Raw genomic sequence first — 16279 nt, forward strand, 5'->3', positions numbered from 1 at the left:
TTAGCTGCAGTTGTTTTCCAGCAACATGAACTAAGCCTAGAGGCTCTGTGAGGACAAGTACACGAAACTAGTGAGGGTTGAAGTGCTTGTACATGTACGTGTGTATATTCATCTGTGTCTGCGTGTGCATTTGTGTGTGCGTGTGTGTGGCTGGGCGGGAGCTGCAGAGTGGGTGAGTTACAGAGAGCTGTGTTTAATATTGCTCGGCAAGAGATGGCTGGACCAATTTGACCCAGACAGCGAGTAGGGGGAGACTTTACACCTTTCTGTCCCAGAAACAAGTTACTGGCTAGGTGGAGCAGACAGGGGAAGAGGGGGAGGCCAGGAGGAGAGAAAGAATGAAGTGAAGATAGAGAGCATGAAGGAGAGAAATTAAGAGGTAGAGAGAGATATTCTAGTTCAGCTAGTTCTACTTGAAAGAAAAAAACAAACATGTTAAATACTGTGTTTGTCCTGCTCTTATACAAAGCACTAAGTAGCACGGTGTGTCTCAACGTCTTTTAACAAGGCATTTGGTGAAGTCTCATAGTGTAGTGCGGGGGAGAAATCTGTGTAATTACACAATCATTATCCCTCTGTGTGTGTGTAAGGCTAAAACAGAGGCACATTGACTAATAAACTGTGGATTACTAGTCTCACAACTCAAACATTTGAAAGAGATTGAACACTTTCAACACTTTGGGGTGAGATTCCAGATCAAGCAGACACAAGCATGCAAACAAACCACAACCATACACAGAGAGAAAGACAGAGAGAGACCTGCTACTGGTGTTGTTGCTTACGGCAGAATTACACATTCATCCACGTTCTCCAAACGTCAAATTTCAAAGTGTTTTTGTTTCTCCTGATGATCTGTATCGTTCCATTTCTCCAAATGTCAAATGAGGGTTAAATGTTGGTACTCATTCTGAATGGTTAAGGTAAGGGTAAAGGTTTGGGATAGGGTTAAATGTAGGTACTCATTCTGAATGGTTAAGGTAAGGGTAAAGGTTTGGGATAGGGTTAAATGTAGGTACTCATTCTGAATGGTTAAGGTAAGGGTAAAGGTTTGGGATAGGGTTAAATGTAGGTACACATTCTGAATGGTTAAGGTAAGGGTAAAGGTTTTGGATAGGGTTAAATGTAGGTACTCATTCTGAATGGTTAAGGTAAGGGTAAAGGTTTGGGATAGGGTTAAATGTAGGTACACATTCTGAATGGTTAAGGTAAGGGTAAAGGTTTTGGATAGGGTTAAATGTAGGTACTCATTCTGAATGGTTAAGGTAAGGGTAAAGGTTTGGGATAGGGTTAAATGTAGGTACTCATTCTGAATGGTTAAGATAAGGGTAAATGTTTGGGATAGGGTTAAATGTTGGTACTCATTCTGAATGGTTAAGATAAGGGTAAAGGTTTGGGATATGGTTAAATGTAGGTACTCATTCTGAATGGTTAAGGTAAGGGTAAAGGTTTGGGATATGGTTAAATGTAGGTACTCATTCTGAATGGTTACGGTAAGGGTAAAAGTTTGGGATAGGGTTAAATGTTGGTACTCATTCTGAATGGTTAAGGTAAGGGTAAAGGTTTGGGATAGGGTTACATGTAGGTACTCATTCTGAATGGTTAAGGTAAGGGTAAAGGTTTGGGATATGGTTAAATGTAGGTACTCATTCTGAATGGTTAAGGTAAGGGTAAAGGTTTGGGATAGGGTTAAATGTAGGTACTCATTCTGAATGGTTAGGATAAGGGTAAAGGTTTTGATAGGGTTAAATGTTGGTACTCATTCTGAATGGTTAAGGTAAGGGTAAAGGTTTGGGATATGGTTAAATGTAGGTACACATTCTGAATGGTTAAGGTAAGGGTAAAGGTTTGGGATAGGGTTAAATGTTGGTACTCATTCTGAATGGTTAACGTAAGGGTAAAGGTTTGGGATAGGGTTAAATGTAGGTACTCATTCTGAATGGTTAGGATAAGGGTAAAGGTTTGGGATAGGGTTAAATGTTGGTACTCATTCTGGGTGGTTAAGGTAAGGGTAAAGGTTTGGGATAGGGTTAAATGCTGGTACTCATTCTGAATGGTTAAGGTAAGGGTAAAGGTTTGGGATAGGGTTAAATGTAGGTACTCATTCTGAATGGTTACGGTAAGGGTAAAAGTTTGGGATAGGGTTAAATGTTGGTACTCATTCTGAATGGTTAAGGTAAGGGTAAAGGTTTGGGATAGGGTTACATGTAGGTACTCATTCTGAATGGTTAAGGTAAGGGTAAAGGTTTGGGATATGGTTAAATGTAGGTACTCATTCTGAATGGTTAAGGTAAGGGTAAATGTTTGGGATAGGGTTAAATGTAGGTACTCATTCTGAATGGTTAGGATAAGGGTAAAGGTTTTGATAGGGTTAAATGTTGGTACTCATTCTGAATGGTTAAGGTAAGGGTAAAGGTTTGGGATATGGTTAAATGTAGGTACACATTCTGAATGGTTAAGGTAAGGGTAAAGGTTTGGGATAGGGTTAAATGTTGGTACTCATTCTGAATGGTTAACGTAAGGGTAAAGGTTTGGGATAGGGTTAAATGTAGGTACTCATTCTGAATGGTTAAGGTAAGGGTAAAGGTTTGGGATAGGGTTAAATGTAGGTACTCATTCTGAATGGTTAAGGTAAGGGTAAAGGTTTGGGATAGGGTTAAATGTAGGTACACATTCTGAATGGTTAAGGTAAGGGTAAAGGTTTTGGATAGGGTTAAATGTAGGTACTCATTCTGAATGGTTAAGGTAAGGGTAAAGGTTTGGGATAGGGTTAAATGTAGGTACTCATAATGAATGGTTAAGGTAAGGGTAAAGGTTTGGGATAGGGTTAAATGTTGGTACTCATTCTGAATGGTTAAGATAAGGGTAAATGTTTGGGATAGGGTTAAATGTTGGTACTCATTCTGAATGGTTAAGATAAGGGTAAAGGTTTGGGATATGGTTAAATGTAGGTACTCATTCTGAATGGTTAAGGTAAGGGTAAAGGTTTGGGATATGGTTAAATGTAGGTACTCATTCTGAATGGTTACGGTAAGGGTAAAGGTTTGGGATAGGGTTAAATGTAGGTACTCATTCTGAATGGTTAAGGTAAGGGTAAAGGTTTGGGATAGGGTTAAATGTAGGTACACATTCTGAATGGTTAAGGTAAGGGTAAAGGTTTTGGATAGGGTTAAATGTAGGTACTCATTCTGAATGGTTAAGGTAAGGGTAAAGGTTTGGGATATGGTTAAATGTAGGTACACATTCTGAATGGTTAAGGTAAGGGTAAAGGTTTGGGATAGGGTTAAATGTTGGTACTCATTCTGAATGGTTAACGTAAGGGTAAAGGTTTGGGATAGGGTTAAATGTAGGTACTCATTCTGAATGGTTAGGATAAGGGTAAAGGTTTGGGATAGGGTTAAATGTTGGTACTCATTCTGGGTGGTTAAGGTAAGGGTAAAGGTTTGGGATAGGGTTAAATGCTGGTACTCATTCTGAATGGTTAAGGTAAGGGTAAAGGTTTGGGATAGGGTTAAATGTAGGTACTCATTCTGAATGGTTAAGGTAAGGGTAAAGGTTTGGGATAGGGTTAAATGTAGGTACACATTCTGAATGGTTAAGGTAAGGGTAAAGGTTTTGGATAGGGTTAAATGTAGGTACTCATTCTGAATGGTTAAGGTAAGGGTAAAGGTTTGGGATAGGGTTAAATGTAGGTACTCATAATGAATGGTTAAGGTAAGGGTAAAGGTTTGGGATAGGGTTAAATGTTGGTACTCATTCTGAATGGTTAAGATAAGGGTAAATGTTTGGGATAGGGTTAAATGTTGGTACTCATTCTGAATGGTTAAGATAAGGGTAAAGGTTTGGGATATGGTTAAATGTAGGTACTCATTCTGAATGGTTAAGGTAAGGGTAAAGGTTTGGGATATGGTTAAATGTAGGTACTCATTCTGAATGGTTACGGTAAGGGTAAAGGTTTGGGATAGGGTTAAATGTAGGTACTCATTCTGAATGGTTAAGGTAAGGGTAAAGGTTTGGGATAGGGTTAAATGTAGGTACACATTCTGAATGGTTAAGGTAAGGGTAAAGGTTTTGGATAGGGTTAAATGTAGGTACTCATTCTGAATGGTTAAGGTAAGGGTAAAGGTTTGGGATAGGGTTAAATGTAGGTACTCATAATGAATGGTTAAGGTAAGGGTAAAGGTTTGGGATAGGGTTAAATGTTGGTACTCATTCTGAATGGTTAAGATAAGGGTAAATGTTTGGGATAGGGTTAAATGTTGGTACTCATTCTGAATGGTTAAGATAAGGGTAAAGGTTTGGGATATGGTTAAATGTAGGTACTCATTCTGAATGGTTAAGGTAAGGGTAAAGGTTTGGGATATGGTTAAATGTAGGTACTCATTCTGAATGGTTACGGTAAGGGTAAAGGTTTGGGATAGGGTTAAATGTTGGTACTCATTCTGAATGGTTAAGGTAAGGGTAAAGGTTTGGGATAGGGTTACATGTAGGTACTCATTCTGAATGGTTAAGGTAATGGTAAAGGTTTGGGATATGGTTAAATGTAGGTACTCATTCTGAATGGTTAAGGTAAGGGTAAAGGTTTGGGATAGGGTTAAATGTAGGTACTCATTCTGAATGGTTAGGATAAGGGTAAAGGTTTTGATAGGGTTAAATGTTGGTACTCATTCTGAATGGTTAAGGTAAGGGTAAAGGTTTGGGATATGGTTAAATGTAGGTACACATTCTGAATGGTTAAGGTAAGGGTAAAGGTTTGGGATAGGGTTAAATGTTGGTACTCATTCTGAATGGTTAACGTAAGGGTAAAGGTTTGGGATAGGGTTAAATGTAGGTACTCATTCTGAATGGTTAGGATAAGGGTAAAGGTTTGGAATAGGGTTAAATGTTGGTACTCATTCTGAATGGTTAAGATAAGGGTAAAGGTTTCGGAGGAAAAACAATACTGCTTAGATGTTTTGGAGTCTGATAACTCTGAGGAGGAGGACGTTGGGAAAAAATATATTGGGTAGACTGTTATTCCATTTCATCAATCCCCAATCCTTAGGTAAAGCTGTACAGTGCAACATGAATGTCAATACAGACAATAGGCTGACTGGGGAGGTGATTACACACGGTCACAGTCCCGCAATAAGAGCTACAACGCTAATATTCGTGTAAACTATTCACAGTTTTGTTCTGTGGGTGTCACCGAGTAGATTGTTTGCTACATTTCATTGCTTCACATTCCAACCTTTTTAACATTACCTAGTCTAAATATTGAATGATTCCACCAATTGTAACCTTCTGCATCTCTTTCAGAGAGGTAATTTTATTTTGAAGGCAAACCTCAAATTCCACTACTGTGCATAATCCTTATTGTGGCTAGCTTTACAACACATAACCCGGTCAGGCCGAGTCTCACTAGTCGGATGAAGCTAGCTGGCTGCTTATAATGTTAGCTTTGGGCAACAGGGTTCAGTAGCTGGTTAGCTATTTATTTTCATGAACTGAAGTTCAATTTCAATAGGCGAACAACAAGCGGCTACCTCGCTAATACTTACTCACAAGGACTCTTAAATCCTTGCTAAGAATAGTGGAAATGACTGCAGTTTCTACTGGTCATTGTTTTCAGGCTGGTTGTATTGGTGCGAGCTAGGTACCAAGCTAAAGCTAGCTAGCTAACCCAGACGTTGCGGTCAAACAAACAATGCTTTTACCAACGTGGCATTGTAAGCACATCATTTGTGGTCAGTGTTTGCTTGTTTGCAGACGTTTTTGCAAATCTTTTGACAGTGCTACTGTATCATTTTTGACATGCAAAGACCCAAACGGCGTTCCATAGTATGTATGTCGTGAAGCTAATAGTAGTGACGCTAATATTGTGTAGCTCCGGTAGGGCAACATCTGAAAAATAGCGCACTTGGTAGTGTGTACCGGTGCTCGACCAGTCGGTGAAAGCCAACATCACCCACGACAGAGAACGGTTGATTGTCAAGGGGATGAATTCCATTATCTTGGCTTTAATGGATTTCTCCTTTGAGTTGTCTCACTGAAATGTTTTTACTCTATCAAATGACTGCTGGACTTGCTGACTGCTTGATCCACACAGCAGACATTGTGTGGGCTAGGTTAGGAATGCTGTGTTGCAAGCGTAGAGCAAAATTTTACGTGGCATCATTACGTCATATACCTACAGTGGCTTACGAAAGTATTCACCCCCTTGGCATTTTTTAAATTTTGTTGGCTTACAACCTGGATTTTGAATATTTTGGGGGGGGGGGTTGTATCATTTGAATTAAAAACATGCCTACCACTTTGAAGATGCAAAATATTTTTTATTGTGAAACAAATGGGGCGGCGGGGCAGCAGGTAGCCTAGTGGTTAGAGGTTTGGGCCAGTAAGCGAAAGGTTGCTAGATCTAATCCCGAGCTGACAAGGTAAAAATCTGTCATTCTGCCCCTGAACAAGGCGGTTAACCCACTGTTCCTAGGCGGTCATTGTAAATAAGAATTTGTTCTTAACTGACATGCCTAGTTATATAACGGTAACATAATCAAATAAAAATAAGAAATAATACAAAAAAAATGAAAATGTGAGCGTGCATAACTATTCACCCCCCAAGTCAATACTTTGTCGAGCCACCTTTTGCAGGAATTACAGCTGCAAGTCTCTTGGGGTACAGTATGTCTCTATAAGCTTGGCACATCTAGACACTGTGATTTCTGCCTGTTATTCAAGGCAAAACTGCTACAGCTCCTTCAAGTTGGATGGGTTCAGCAATCTTTAAGTCGTACCAGATTCTCAATTGGATTGAGGTCTGGGCTTTGACTAGGCCATTCCAAGACATTTAAATGTTTCCCCTTAAATCACTTGAGTGTTGCTTTAGCAGTATGCTTAGGGTCATTGTCCTGCTGGAAGGTGAACCTCAGTCCCAGTCTCAAATCTCTGGAAGACAGGTTTCCCTCAAGAATTTCACTGAATTTCAAATCTGACCAGTTTCCCAGTCCCTGCCAATGAAAAACATCCCCACAGCATGATGCTTTACTGTGGGGATTGTGTTCTGGGGTTGATGAGAGGTGTTGGGTTTGACCAGAGATAGCGTTTTACTCAATGGCCAAAAAGCTCAATTTTAGTCTCATCTGACCAGAGTACCTTCTTCCATATGTTCAGGGAGTCTCCCACATGCCTTTTGGCGAACACCAAAAGTGTTTGCTTATTTTTTTCATTAAGCAATGGCTTTTTTTCTGGCCCCTCTTCCGTAAAGCCCAGCTCTGTGGAGTGTCCGGCTTCGTGGTCCTATGGACGGATACTCTCAATCTCTGCTGTGGAGCTTTGCAGCTCCTTCAGGGTTATCTTTGGTCTCTTTGTTGCCTCTCTAATTAATGCCCTCCTTGCCTGGTCTGTGAGATTTGGTGTGCAGCTGTCTCTTGGCAGGTTTGTTGTGGTGCCATATTCTTTCAATTTTTTTATAATGGATTTAATGGTGCTCCGTGGGATGAATACTTTTGCAAGGCACTGTACATTATATAGGTATGCATCGGTTTTTAATAACATTGCTGCTAAACTAGACATTCCGATATGTTCACCGATATATCATGCATCCTCATCCCCACAGTTTTTATTTATTTACTTTTCTGCTCTTTTGCACACCAATATCTCTACCTGTACATGATCATCTGATCATTTATCACTCCAGTGTTAATCTACAATATTGTAATTATTCCCCTACCTCCTCATGCCTTTTGCACACATTGTATATAGACTCCCCTTTTTTTCTACTGTGTTATTGACTTGTTAATTGTTTACTCCATCTGTAACTCTGTGTTGTCTGTTCACACTGCTATGCTTTATCTTGGCCAGGTCGCAGTTGCAAATGAGAACTTGTTCTCAACTAGCCTACCTGGTTAAATAAAGGTGAAATAAAATAAAAATAAAAATCCCTAGTTAAAACTGTAACTTAAAGTGGGTACAGTCTCAGTGTTCCCAGTAAATGCACGCAGACATTTACCTAGTGCCAAAAAAATACATTGAATGTACCATGTTGATAGTTCTGTTGGTCTAGAATGTGTAGAATGTGGTCCTGTTTTTGATGTGGTCATGATTGTGTGTTCAGTTCTGTTTTGTAGACTAGAGTGGGGTTGTGTTTAATATGTTGTGATGTATGGTTATGATATGGTTATGTTAAGGTTGTTTTGTGATGTTTGGTTATGTTATGGTTCTCTTATTGTTGCTCTGTGTGTTATGATGAATAGTTTTGCAACATGGTCTCAGAGCATTTCATATTATTCTGTAAGTATGTTACGAATTACAATTCATATGATGTGTTATGAATTACAATTTGCACAATATGTTACAAATTTGCCAAACAAATGATATGTTCTGAATCCCAATTTGTTTTGCTATCGTTAGCTAGTTGGCTAACGCTAACTTTCGCTAGCTCTATGGGTTAGGAGTTAAGGTTCGGTGAAGGGTTAGCTAAAAGCTTTAGGGTTAGGGGAAGGGTTTGCTAAAAGGGTCCAGATTAGTCTTAGGGGGAAGGGTTAGCTAACATGTGACAGTATGTAGTTGCAAAGTAGCTAAAAAGTAGTAAGTCGTTGCAGTGTTTGTAATTAGCTAAAATGCTAAAGTTGTCCATGATGAGATTTGAACATGCAACCTTTGGGTTGCTGGACGTCCGTGTTATACGTCTGACCGACCACCTTCAATTCGTTTTTGCCATAGTATGTTTTGCCGTAGCCCAGTCAAACGACCTAGTTGCCTCATGGGTGGAATGTTATTAATATTTTTTAGAATTTCATAATGAATAAACATTGTTTAAAAACACCTGCTGAAAATCCGGTGTTTCTATGTCAAACAGTTTTGTTATATTTCAGTCTTCTGTGATGTATATAGTGTACTATTGGGATGCAAACTCAAAATGGAATACATTTCAACTCTATATCTGACATGGTACAGGTGTTTTCTTTTTTTACGCCCATAACAAACGCTGACATCCAAGTATATCGGACCAAATTATGAAAGACACGAATTCTGTAAAGTCAGTGTAGAAGAGGTGAAAAGATTATTGTTGTCTATCAACAATGACAAGCCACCAGGGTCTGACAATCTAGATGAAAAATGATTGAGGATAAAAGCAGATGATATTGCCACTCCTATTTGCCACATCTTCAATGTAAGCCTACTAGAGAGCATGTGCCCACAGGCTTGGAGGGAAGCTAAAGACATTCCGCTACCCAAGAATAGTAAAGCCCCCTTTACTGGCTCAAATAGCCAACCAATCAGCCTGTTACCAACCCCTACTAAACTTCTGGAAAAAATTGTGTTTGACCAGATACAATGCTATTTTCCAATAAACAAATTGACAACAGAATTTCAGCATGCTTTATAGGGAAAGACACTCAACAAGCACAGCACTTACACAAATGACTGATGATTGGCTGAGACAACTTGATGATAAAATGATTGTGGGGGCTGTCTTGTTAGACTTCAGTGCAGCTTTTGACATTATTGATCATAGTCTGCTGCTGAAAAAACATATGTGTTATGGCTTTACACCCCCTTCTATAATGTGGATAAAGAGTTACTTGTCTAACAGACACAGAGGGTGTTCTTTAATGTTAGCCTATCAAATATAATCCAGCTAGAATAAGGAATTCCCCAGGGTAGTTGTTTAGGCCCCTTGCTTTTTTCAATTTTTACTAACGACATGCCACTGACTTTGAGTAAAGCCAGAGTTTCTATGTATGCGGATGACTCAACAATATACACGTCAGCTACTACAACAACTGAAATGACAGCAACACTCAAAAAAGAGATGCAGTTAGTTTCAGAGTAGGCGGCAAGGAATAAGTTAGCCCTGTAAGGTTCTGCTTTCTTTTCTTAGTCAACCTTGTGTTCTTTTTCTTTGTGTTCTTGAACGTAGCCCTGTTTCTTGGTGTTCTTAATTTTTGTTCATTGATTTCACATGTGTTAGTTTCTCACCTGGTCTCATCAGCTCCCTATTTAGTTCAGTTCTTTCTGTTTGTATGGTTGTGAGGTATTGTTTGTTTTTGACTGTCTACCTGTGTTTGACCATTGCCTGCCTGTGACCATGATTCCTGCCTTCTGTGAAGGCTTAATAAATCAAATAAAATCAAATGTTATTTGTCACATACACATGGTTATCAGATGTTAATGCGAGTGTAGCGAAATGCTTGTGCTTCTAGTTCCGACAATGCAGTAATAACCAACAAGTAATCTAACTAACAATTCCAAAACTACTGTCTTATACACAGTGTAAGGGGATAAAGAATATGTACATAAGGATATATGAATGAGTGATGGTACAGGGCAGCATAGGCAAGATACAGTAGATGGTATCGAGTACAGTATATACATATGAGATGAGTATGTAAACAAAGTGGCATAGTTAAAGTGGCTAGTGATACATGTATTACATAAGGATGCAGTCGATGATATAGAGTACAGTATATACGTATGCATATGAGATGAATAATGTAGGGTAAGTAACATTATATAAGGTAGCATTGTTTAAAGTGGCTAGTGATATATTTATATCATTTCCCATCCATTCCCATTATTAAAGTGGCTGGAGTTGAGTCAGTGTCAATGTCAGTGTGTTGGCAGCAGCCACTCAATGTTAGTGGTGGCTGTTTAACAGTCTGATGGCCTTGAGATAGAAGCTGTTTTTCAGTCTCTCGGTCCCAGCTTTGATGCACCTGTACTGACCTCGCCTTCTGGATGATAGCGGGGTGAACAGGCAGTGGCTCGGGTGGTTGATGTCCTTGATGATCTTTATGGCCTTCCTGTAACATCGGGTGGTGTAGGTGTCCTGGAGGGCAGGTAGTTTGCCCCCGGTGATGCGTTGTGCAGACCTCACTACCCTCTGGAGAGGCTTACGGTTGAGGGCGGAGCAGTTGCCGTACCAGGAGGTGATACAGCCCGCCAGGATGCTCTCGATTGTGCATCTGTAGAAGTTTGTGAGTGATTTTGGTGACAAGCCGAATTTCTTCAGCCTCCTGAGGTTGAAGAGGCGCTGCTGCGCCTTCTTCACGATGCTGTCTGTGTGTGTGGACCAATTCAGTTTGTCTGTGATGTGTATGCCGAGGAACTTAAAACTTGCTACCCTCTCCACTACTGTTCCATCGATGTGGATAGGGGGGTGTTCCCTCTGCTGTTTCCTGAAGTCCACAATCATCTCCTTAGTTTTTGTTGACGTTGAGTGTGAGGTTATTTTCCTGACACCACACTCCGAGGGCCCTCACCTCCTCCCTGTAGGCCGTCTCGTCGTTGTTAGTAATCAAGCCTACCACTGTTGTGTCGTCCGCAAACTTGATGATTGAGTTGGAGGCGTGCGTGGCCACGCAGTCGTGGGTGAACAGGGAGTACAGGAGAGGGCTCAGACCGCACCCTTGTGGGGCCCCCGTGTTGAGGATCAGCGGGGAGGAGATGTTGTTGCCTACCCTCACCACCTAGGTGCGGCCCGTAAGGAAGTCCAGTACCCAGTTGCACAGGGCGATCAATCCCTATACCAGTCTGCTGTTCCCACATGCTTCAAGAGGGCCACCATTGTTCCTGTTCCCAAGAAAGCTAAGGTAACTGAGCTAAACGACTACCGCCCCGTAGCACTCACTTCCGTCATCATGAAGTGCTTTGAGAGACTAGTCAAGGACCATATCACCTCCACCCTACCTGACACCCTAGACCCACTCCAATTTGCTTACCGCCCAAATAGGTCCACAGACGATGCAATCTCAACCACACTGCCGCGCAGTGCTCGTGAATCTACACATTTTTCTCCCTGAGTATTCATTACAAGCCCTAAATATTTCTGAAACGAAAAGCATTGTATTTGGAACATAACACTCACTAAGCCCGAAACCTCAACTAAATCTTGTAATAAATAATGGGGAAATTGAGCAAGTTGTGATGATTAAACTGCTTGGACTAACACTAAATTGTAAACTGTCATGGTCAAAACATATTGACGCAGTAGTAGCTAGATGGGGAGAAGTCTGTCTTTAATAAAGTGATGCTCTGCCTTCTTAACAACACCATCAGCAAGGCAGGTCCTACAGGCCCAAGTTTTGTCACACTTTGACTACTGTTCAGTAGTGTGGTCAGGTGCCACAAATGACTTCGGAAAATTGAAATTGGCTCAGAACAGGGCAGCACGGCTGGCACTTGATTGTACACAGAGAGTTAATATTAATATGAATGCCAATCTCTCCTGGCTGAAAGTCGAGGAGAGATTGACTTCATCACGAGTTGTCTGTTTGAACTACTGGCACACAGCTTGGACACCCATGCATACCCCACAAGAGGTCTCTTCACAGTCCCCAAGTCCAGAACAGACTATGGGAGGCACATAGTACTACATAGAGCCATGACTACATGGAACTCTATTCCACGTCAAGTAACTGACGCAAGCAGTAAAATTAGATTTAAAAAACAATTTTAAAAACACCTTTTAGAACAGCGGGACTGTGAAGCAACACACATTTTGTCACCGACACACACACACACAAAAACATACGCACTATACATACACATGGATTTACTACTGTAGATATGTGGTAGTGGTGGAGTAGGGGCCTGAGGGCACACAGTGTGTTGTTAAATCTGTGAATGTATTGTAATGTTTTAAAATTGTATAAACTGCCTTAATTTTGCTGGGCCCCAGGAAGAGTAGCTGCTGCTTTGGCAGAAGCTTATGGGGATCCATAATAAATACAAATACAACAATGTGTGTGAGGTGTATACTTTTGTGATTTAGCCCACTGCAGTAATTATTAACCTTCTATCTTATGTAACCATATCAAGCATAACGTATACTAATTTATTGTCCCGGATTTACGTGTACTATGTTACGTCTAGTCTATGAGACCAGTCGGGGTTTTGTTATGGTTGTATTATGGTTGTGGTTGTGTGTCTACAGCTCTGCAGCAAGCATTTGACCAGGACTGGGAAGCAGGTTGGATCACACAGAGCAGCTACAGGAACGGTTCAGACGACGGGGTCCTGGCCTACAAACTACTGGTACAGACCGGACGCAGGGAAAGGCCCATCAGCGTTAACCAGGTGAAAGACGTGTTAATACCAGACTAAACTTCAACCAGGTGAGAGCCATTTATTAATATTGGGCTAAACCCTTTCACTTCAACCAGGTGAAAGCCATTTATTAATACCAAACTAAACCCTTTCACTGCTTCAGGTGAGACTGGTCTCCAATCCATTTATTAAAACAGAGTGAGTTTGTGATCAAAACCCATTCCAACTAGGTGGGAGTACAGTATACTGAAAATCCTTTATCTGAACCAGGTGGGTGCTGGATCGTATGTCATTCACTTTAACCAGGGCATAACTTGATGATTACTCCCAAGCAAGCCTGTCTGCCTGTCAAGAATGCATGTTGATGCTCTGTAAAGTTCTATTATCATGTCCTTCTCATCTCTTACATTTACATTTACATTTAAGTCATTTAGCAGACGCTCTTATCCAGAGCGACTTACAAATTGGTGCATTCACCTTATGACATCCAGTGGAACAGCCACTTTACAATAGTGCATCTAAATCTTTTAAGGGGGGTGAGAAGGATTACTTTATCCTATCCTAGGTATTCCTTAAAGAGGTGGGGTTTCAGGTGTCTCCGGAAGGTGGTGATTGACTCCGCTGTCCTGGCGTCGTGAGGGAGTTTGTTCCACCATTGGGGGGGCCAGTTACCACATCCACAAAGTCATCCAATCAAATTTTATTTGTCACATACACATGTTTAGCAGATGTTAATGCGGAAGTAGCGAAATGCTTGTGCTTATAGTTCCGACAATGCAGTAATAACCAACAAGTAATCTAGCTAACAATTCCAAAACTACTACCTTATACACATAAGTGTAAAGGGATAAAGAATATGTACATAAAGATATATGAATGAGTGATGGTACAGAGCGGCATAGCCAAGATGCAGTAGATGGTATCGAGTACAGTATATACATATGAGATGAGATAAATAATGTAGGGTATGTAAACATTATATTAAGTAGCATTGTTTAAAGTGGCTAGTGATATATTTTACATCAATTCCCATCAATTCCCATTATTAAAGTGGCTGGAGTTGAGTCAGTGTGTTGGCAGCAGCCACTCAATGTTAGTGGTGGCTGTTTAACAGTCTGATGGCCTTGAGATAGGAGCTGTTTTTCAGTCTCTCGGTCCCAGCTTTGATGCACCTGTACTGACCTCGCCTTCTGGACGATAGCGGGGTGAACAGGCAGTGGCTCGGGTGGTTGTTGTCCTTGATGATCTGTATGGCCTTCCTGTGACATCGGGTGGTGTAGGTGTCCTGGAGGGCAGGTAGTTTGCCCCCGGTGATGCGTTGTGCAGACCTCACTACCCTCTGGAGAGCCTTACGGTTGTGGGCGGAGCATTTGCCGTACCAGGCGGTGATACAGCCTGACAGGATGCTCTCGATTGTGCATCTGTCTTCTTAAAAAGTTATTTTAAACCTAACCCTAAACTTAACTGTAACCTAAACCACACTGATAACCTTATGCCTAACCCAAACCTCAAATTAAAAAGCACATTTTTGTTTTCATACATTTTCTCTTGTCTTGGCATGTAGCAGTGGTACAGTAGGATTGTACAAAATGAGATTTGACAAATCTTTGGAGAATGGGATACTGAGTGGGTCTTTGTGCGTAATGTGCGTAGTAACTCTTTTGACTTGACTTGGGGTTTGTAGGCCAGGTAGGTCGGCCTACCAGAGATTGTATGAATTTTCCTTTTGTTTTGTGAGTCAGTCATGATTAAATGATTAGAGTTAATCTCAAGTGACCTCAGTCGCAAGTTAGATAAAACTAAACGGTCTAAAGGAACTATGGAAATGAGGGTCTCTCTCTCTCTCTCTCTCTCTCTCTCTCTCTCTCTCTCTCTGCCTCTCTGCCTCTCTCGATTTTTACCAAGCCCAGAAATGTTAAGCCCTTCCCGGGACTGCAAACCATCCTCTGAAAAAGCTATTAAGCCACTTTCTGCTATCGACAGGCTAGAGATGCCCGACTCTAACCATAGTGTGTCTTTGTGTTCCCTTCTGCTTCAGATAAGACTGTGTAACAGCTTTACCGTGTTCCGAGTTCCTAGCTGGGTGTGATAGTAAGCTGCTAGACAGAGGAAGGGGAAATAGATTACAATATAACGCCTCCTGGAGTCTCTCTAATTGTGTAGCCGAGCAGTATTTCCAAATGGTGATCTTCTATAGATGTTGTTCTGTTAGTTAGAAAGGCTTTTGCCTTTGGTTGGTTGTTGGTGAACAACTGGCCTAGATGTCACAAAACTGTCAGGGCCTGGGAGGCGTGCCGGCCGTGCTCCATGGGCTTCCCATGACAGCTTAAAGACATACATTTGTCACGTATCCTTCATGCAAGACAGACCTCTCTCTCTTTCCCCCTCTCTCCCCTTTCTCTCTCTCTCTCCTCTTTCTCTTTCTCTCTCATCTTTCTCTTTTTCTCTCTCTCTCTTCTCTCCCCTCTCTCTGTTAATTTTCTCTGTTCTCTGCTGCCACATCCCCCTTCAATGAGTGAAGAGGAGCTGAGACCTACTTGATATCTTTCAGACAACACTCTGTGTGTGTGTGTGTGTGTGTGTGTGTGTGTGTGTGTGTGTGTGTGTGTGTGTGTGTGTGTGTGTGTGTGTGTGTGTGTGTGTGTGTGTGTGTGTGTGTGTGTGTGTGTGTGTGTGTGTGTGTGTGTGTGAGAGAGAGAGAGAGAGTACGTGTGTGCATTTTTGTGTCAAGGTGTGCATGCATATACTGTACAGTAGTAACTGTATTTTTTCCCCCTTTCAAATTTATAGCAGATATTTTCCAACCCCAGCACACCACAGATTTCTGGGGAGGGATTCCTTATGACCGAGGGTATTATATGCGAGCTGGTGATGTGTGTGTTTCAGAGACAGAGATAGAGGGTAGGCTTCGAGGGGACTCCTACGGTAGATACACCTATAACTAATCTCTTGGCAGTAGTGTGGAAACCTACCAAAAAAGGGACTATGCCAGTTCTGGACTTACTAGATTTACACATCTGGTTTTTCTGGATCTATGTCAAGTAATGCAATGGGGAAAAATGGTACAGCAACCATTTTGGGAGGGGGTGTGGATGACCACACACCATAAGCGACAACAAATGAATTCCCTTTTAGACAACTTCCTGGACAAAATGTTTCACTGTAATAGTGAAAGTGTAGAAGTGTAGAACTTGGCAGAAGAAAACCTAAACAGTATATTTGACCTTTCAGCTTCCCTATCAAATCTAACATT

General features: G+C 41.2%; 1 protein-coding gene and 1 long non-coding RNA gene across 3 annotated transcripts in view; both read left to right on the top strand.

Annotated features, from left to right (window-relative positions):
• Nucleotides 1–16279, top strand: part of LOC118394092 (protein patched homolog 1) — a 172495-nt gene that overhangs the window by 104643 nt on the left and 51573 nt on the right. For both annotated transcript variants that reach the window (XM_052479086.1, XM_052479087.1), the window contains exon 16: nt 12914–13056. In XM_052479086.1, coding sequence (XP_052335046.1) covers nt 12914–13056 — 143 coding nt within the window. The remainder of the gene's footprint in view (nt 1–12913; nt 13057–16279) is intronic.
• LOC127911721 (uncharacterized) lies at nt 698–3175 on the top strand. The gene is made up of 3 exons (XR_008079077.1): nt 698–1490; nt 2572–2640; nt 3040–3175. It is a non-coding gene; the product is annotated as an uncharacterized LOC127911721 (long non-coding RNA).

The sequence above is a fragment of the Oncorhynchus keta genome, chromosome 25 (genome assembly GCF_023373465.1).
Source record: "Oncorhynchus keta strain PuntledgeMale-10-30-2019 chromosome 25, Oket_V2, whole genome shotgun sequence".
NCBI lineage: Eukaryota > Metazoa > Chordata > Actinopteri > Salmoniformes > Salmonidae > Oncorhynchus > Oncorhynchus keta.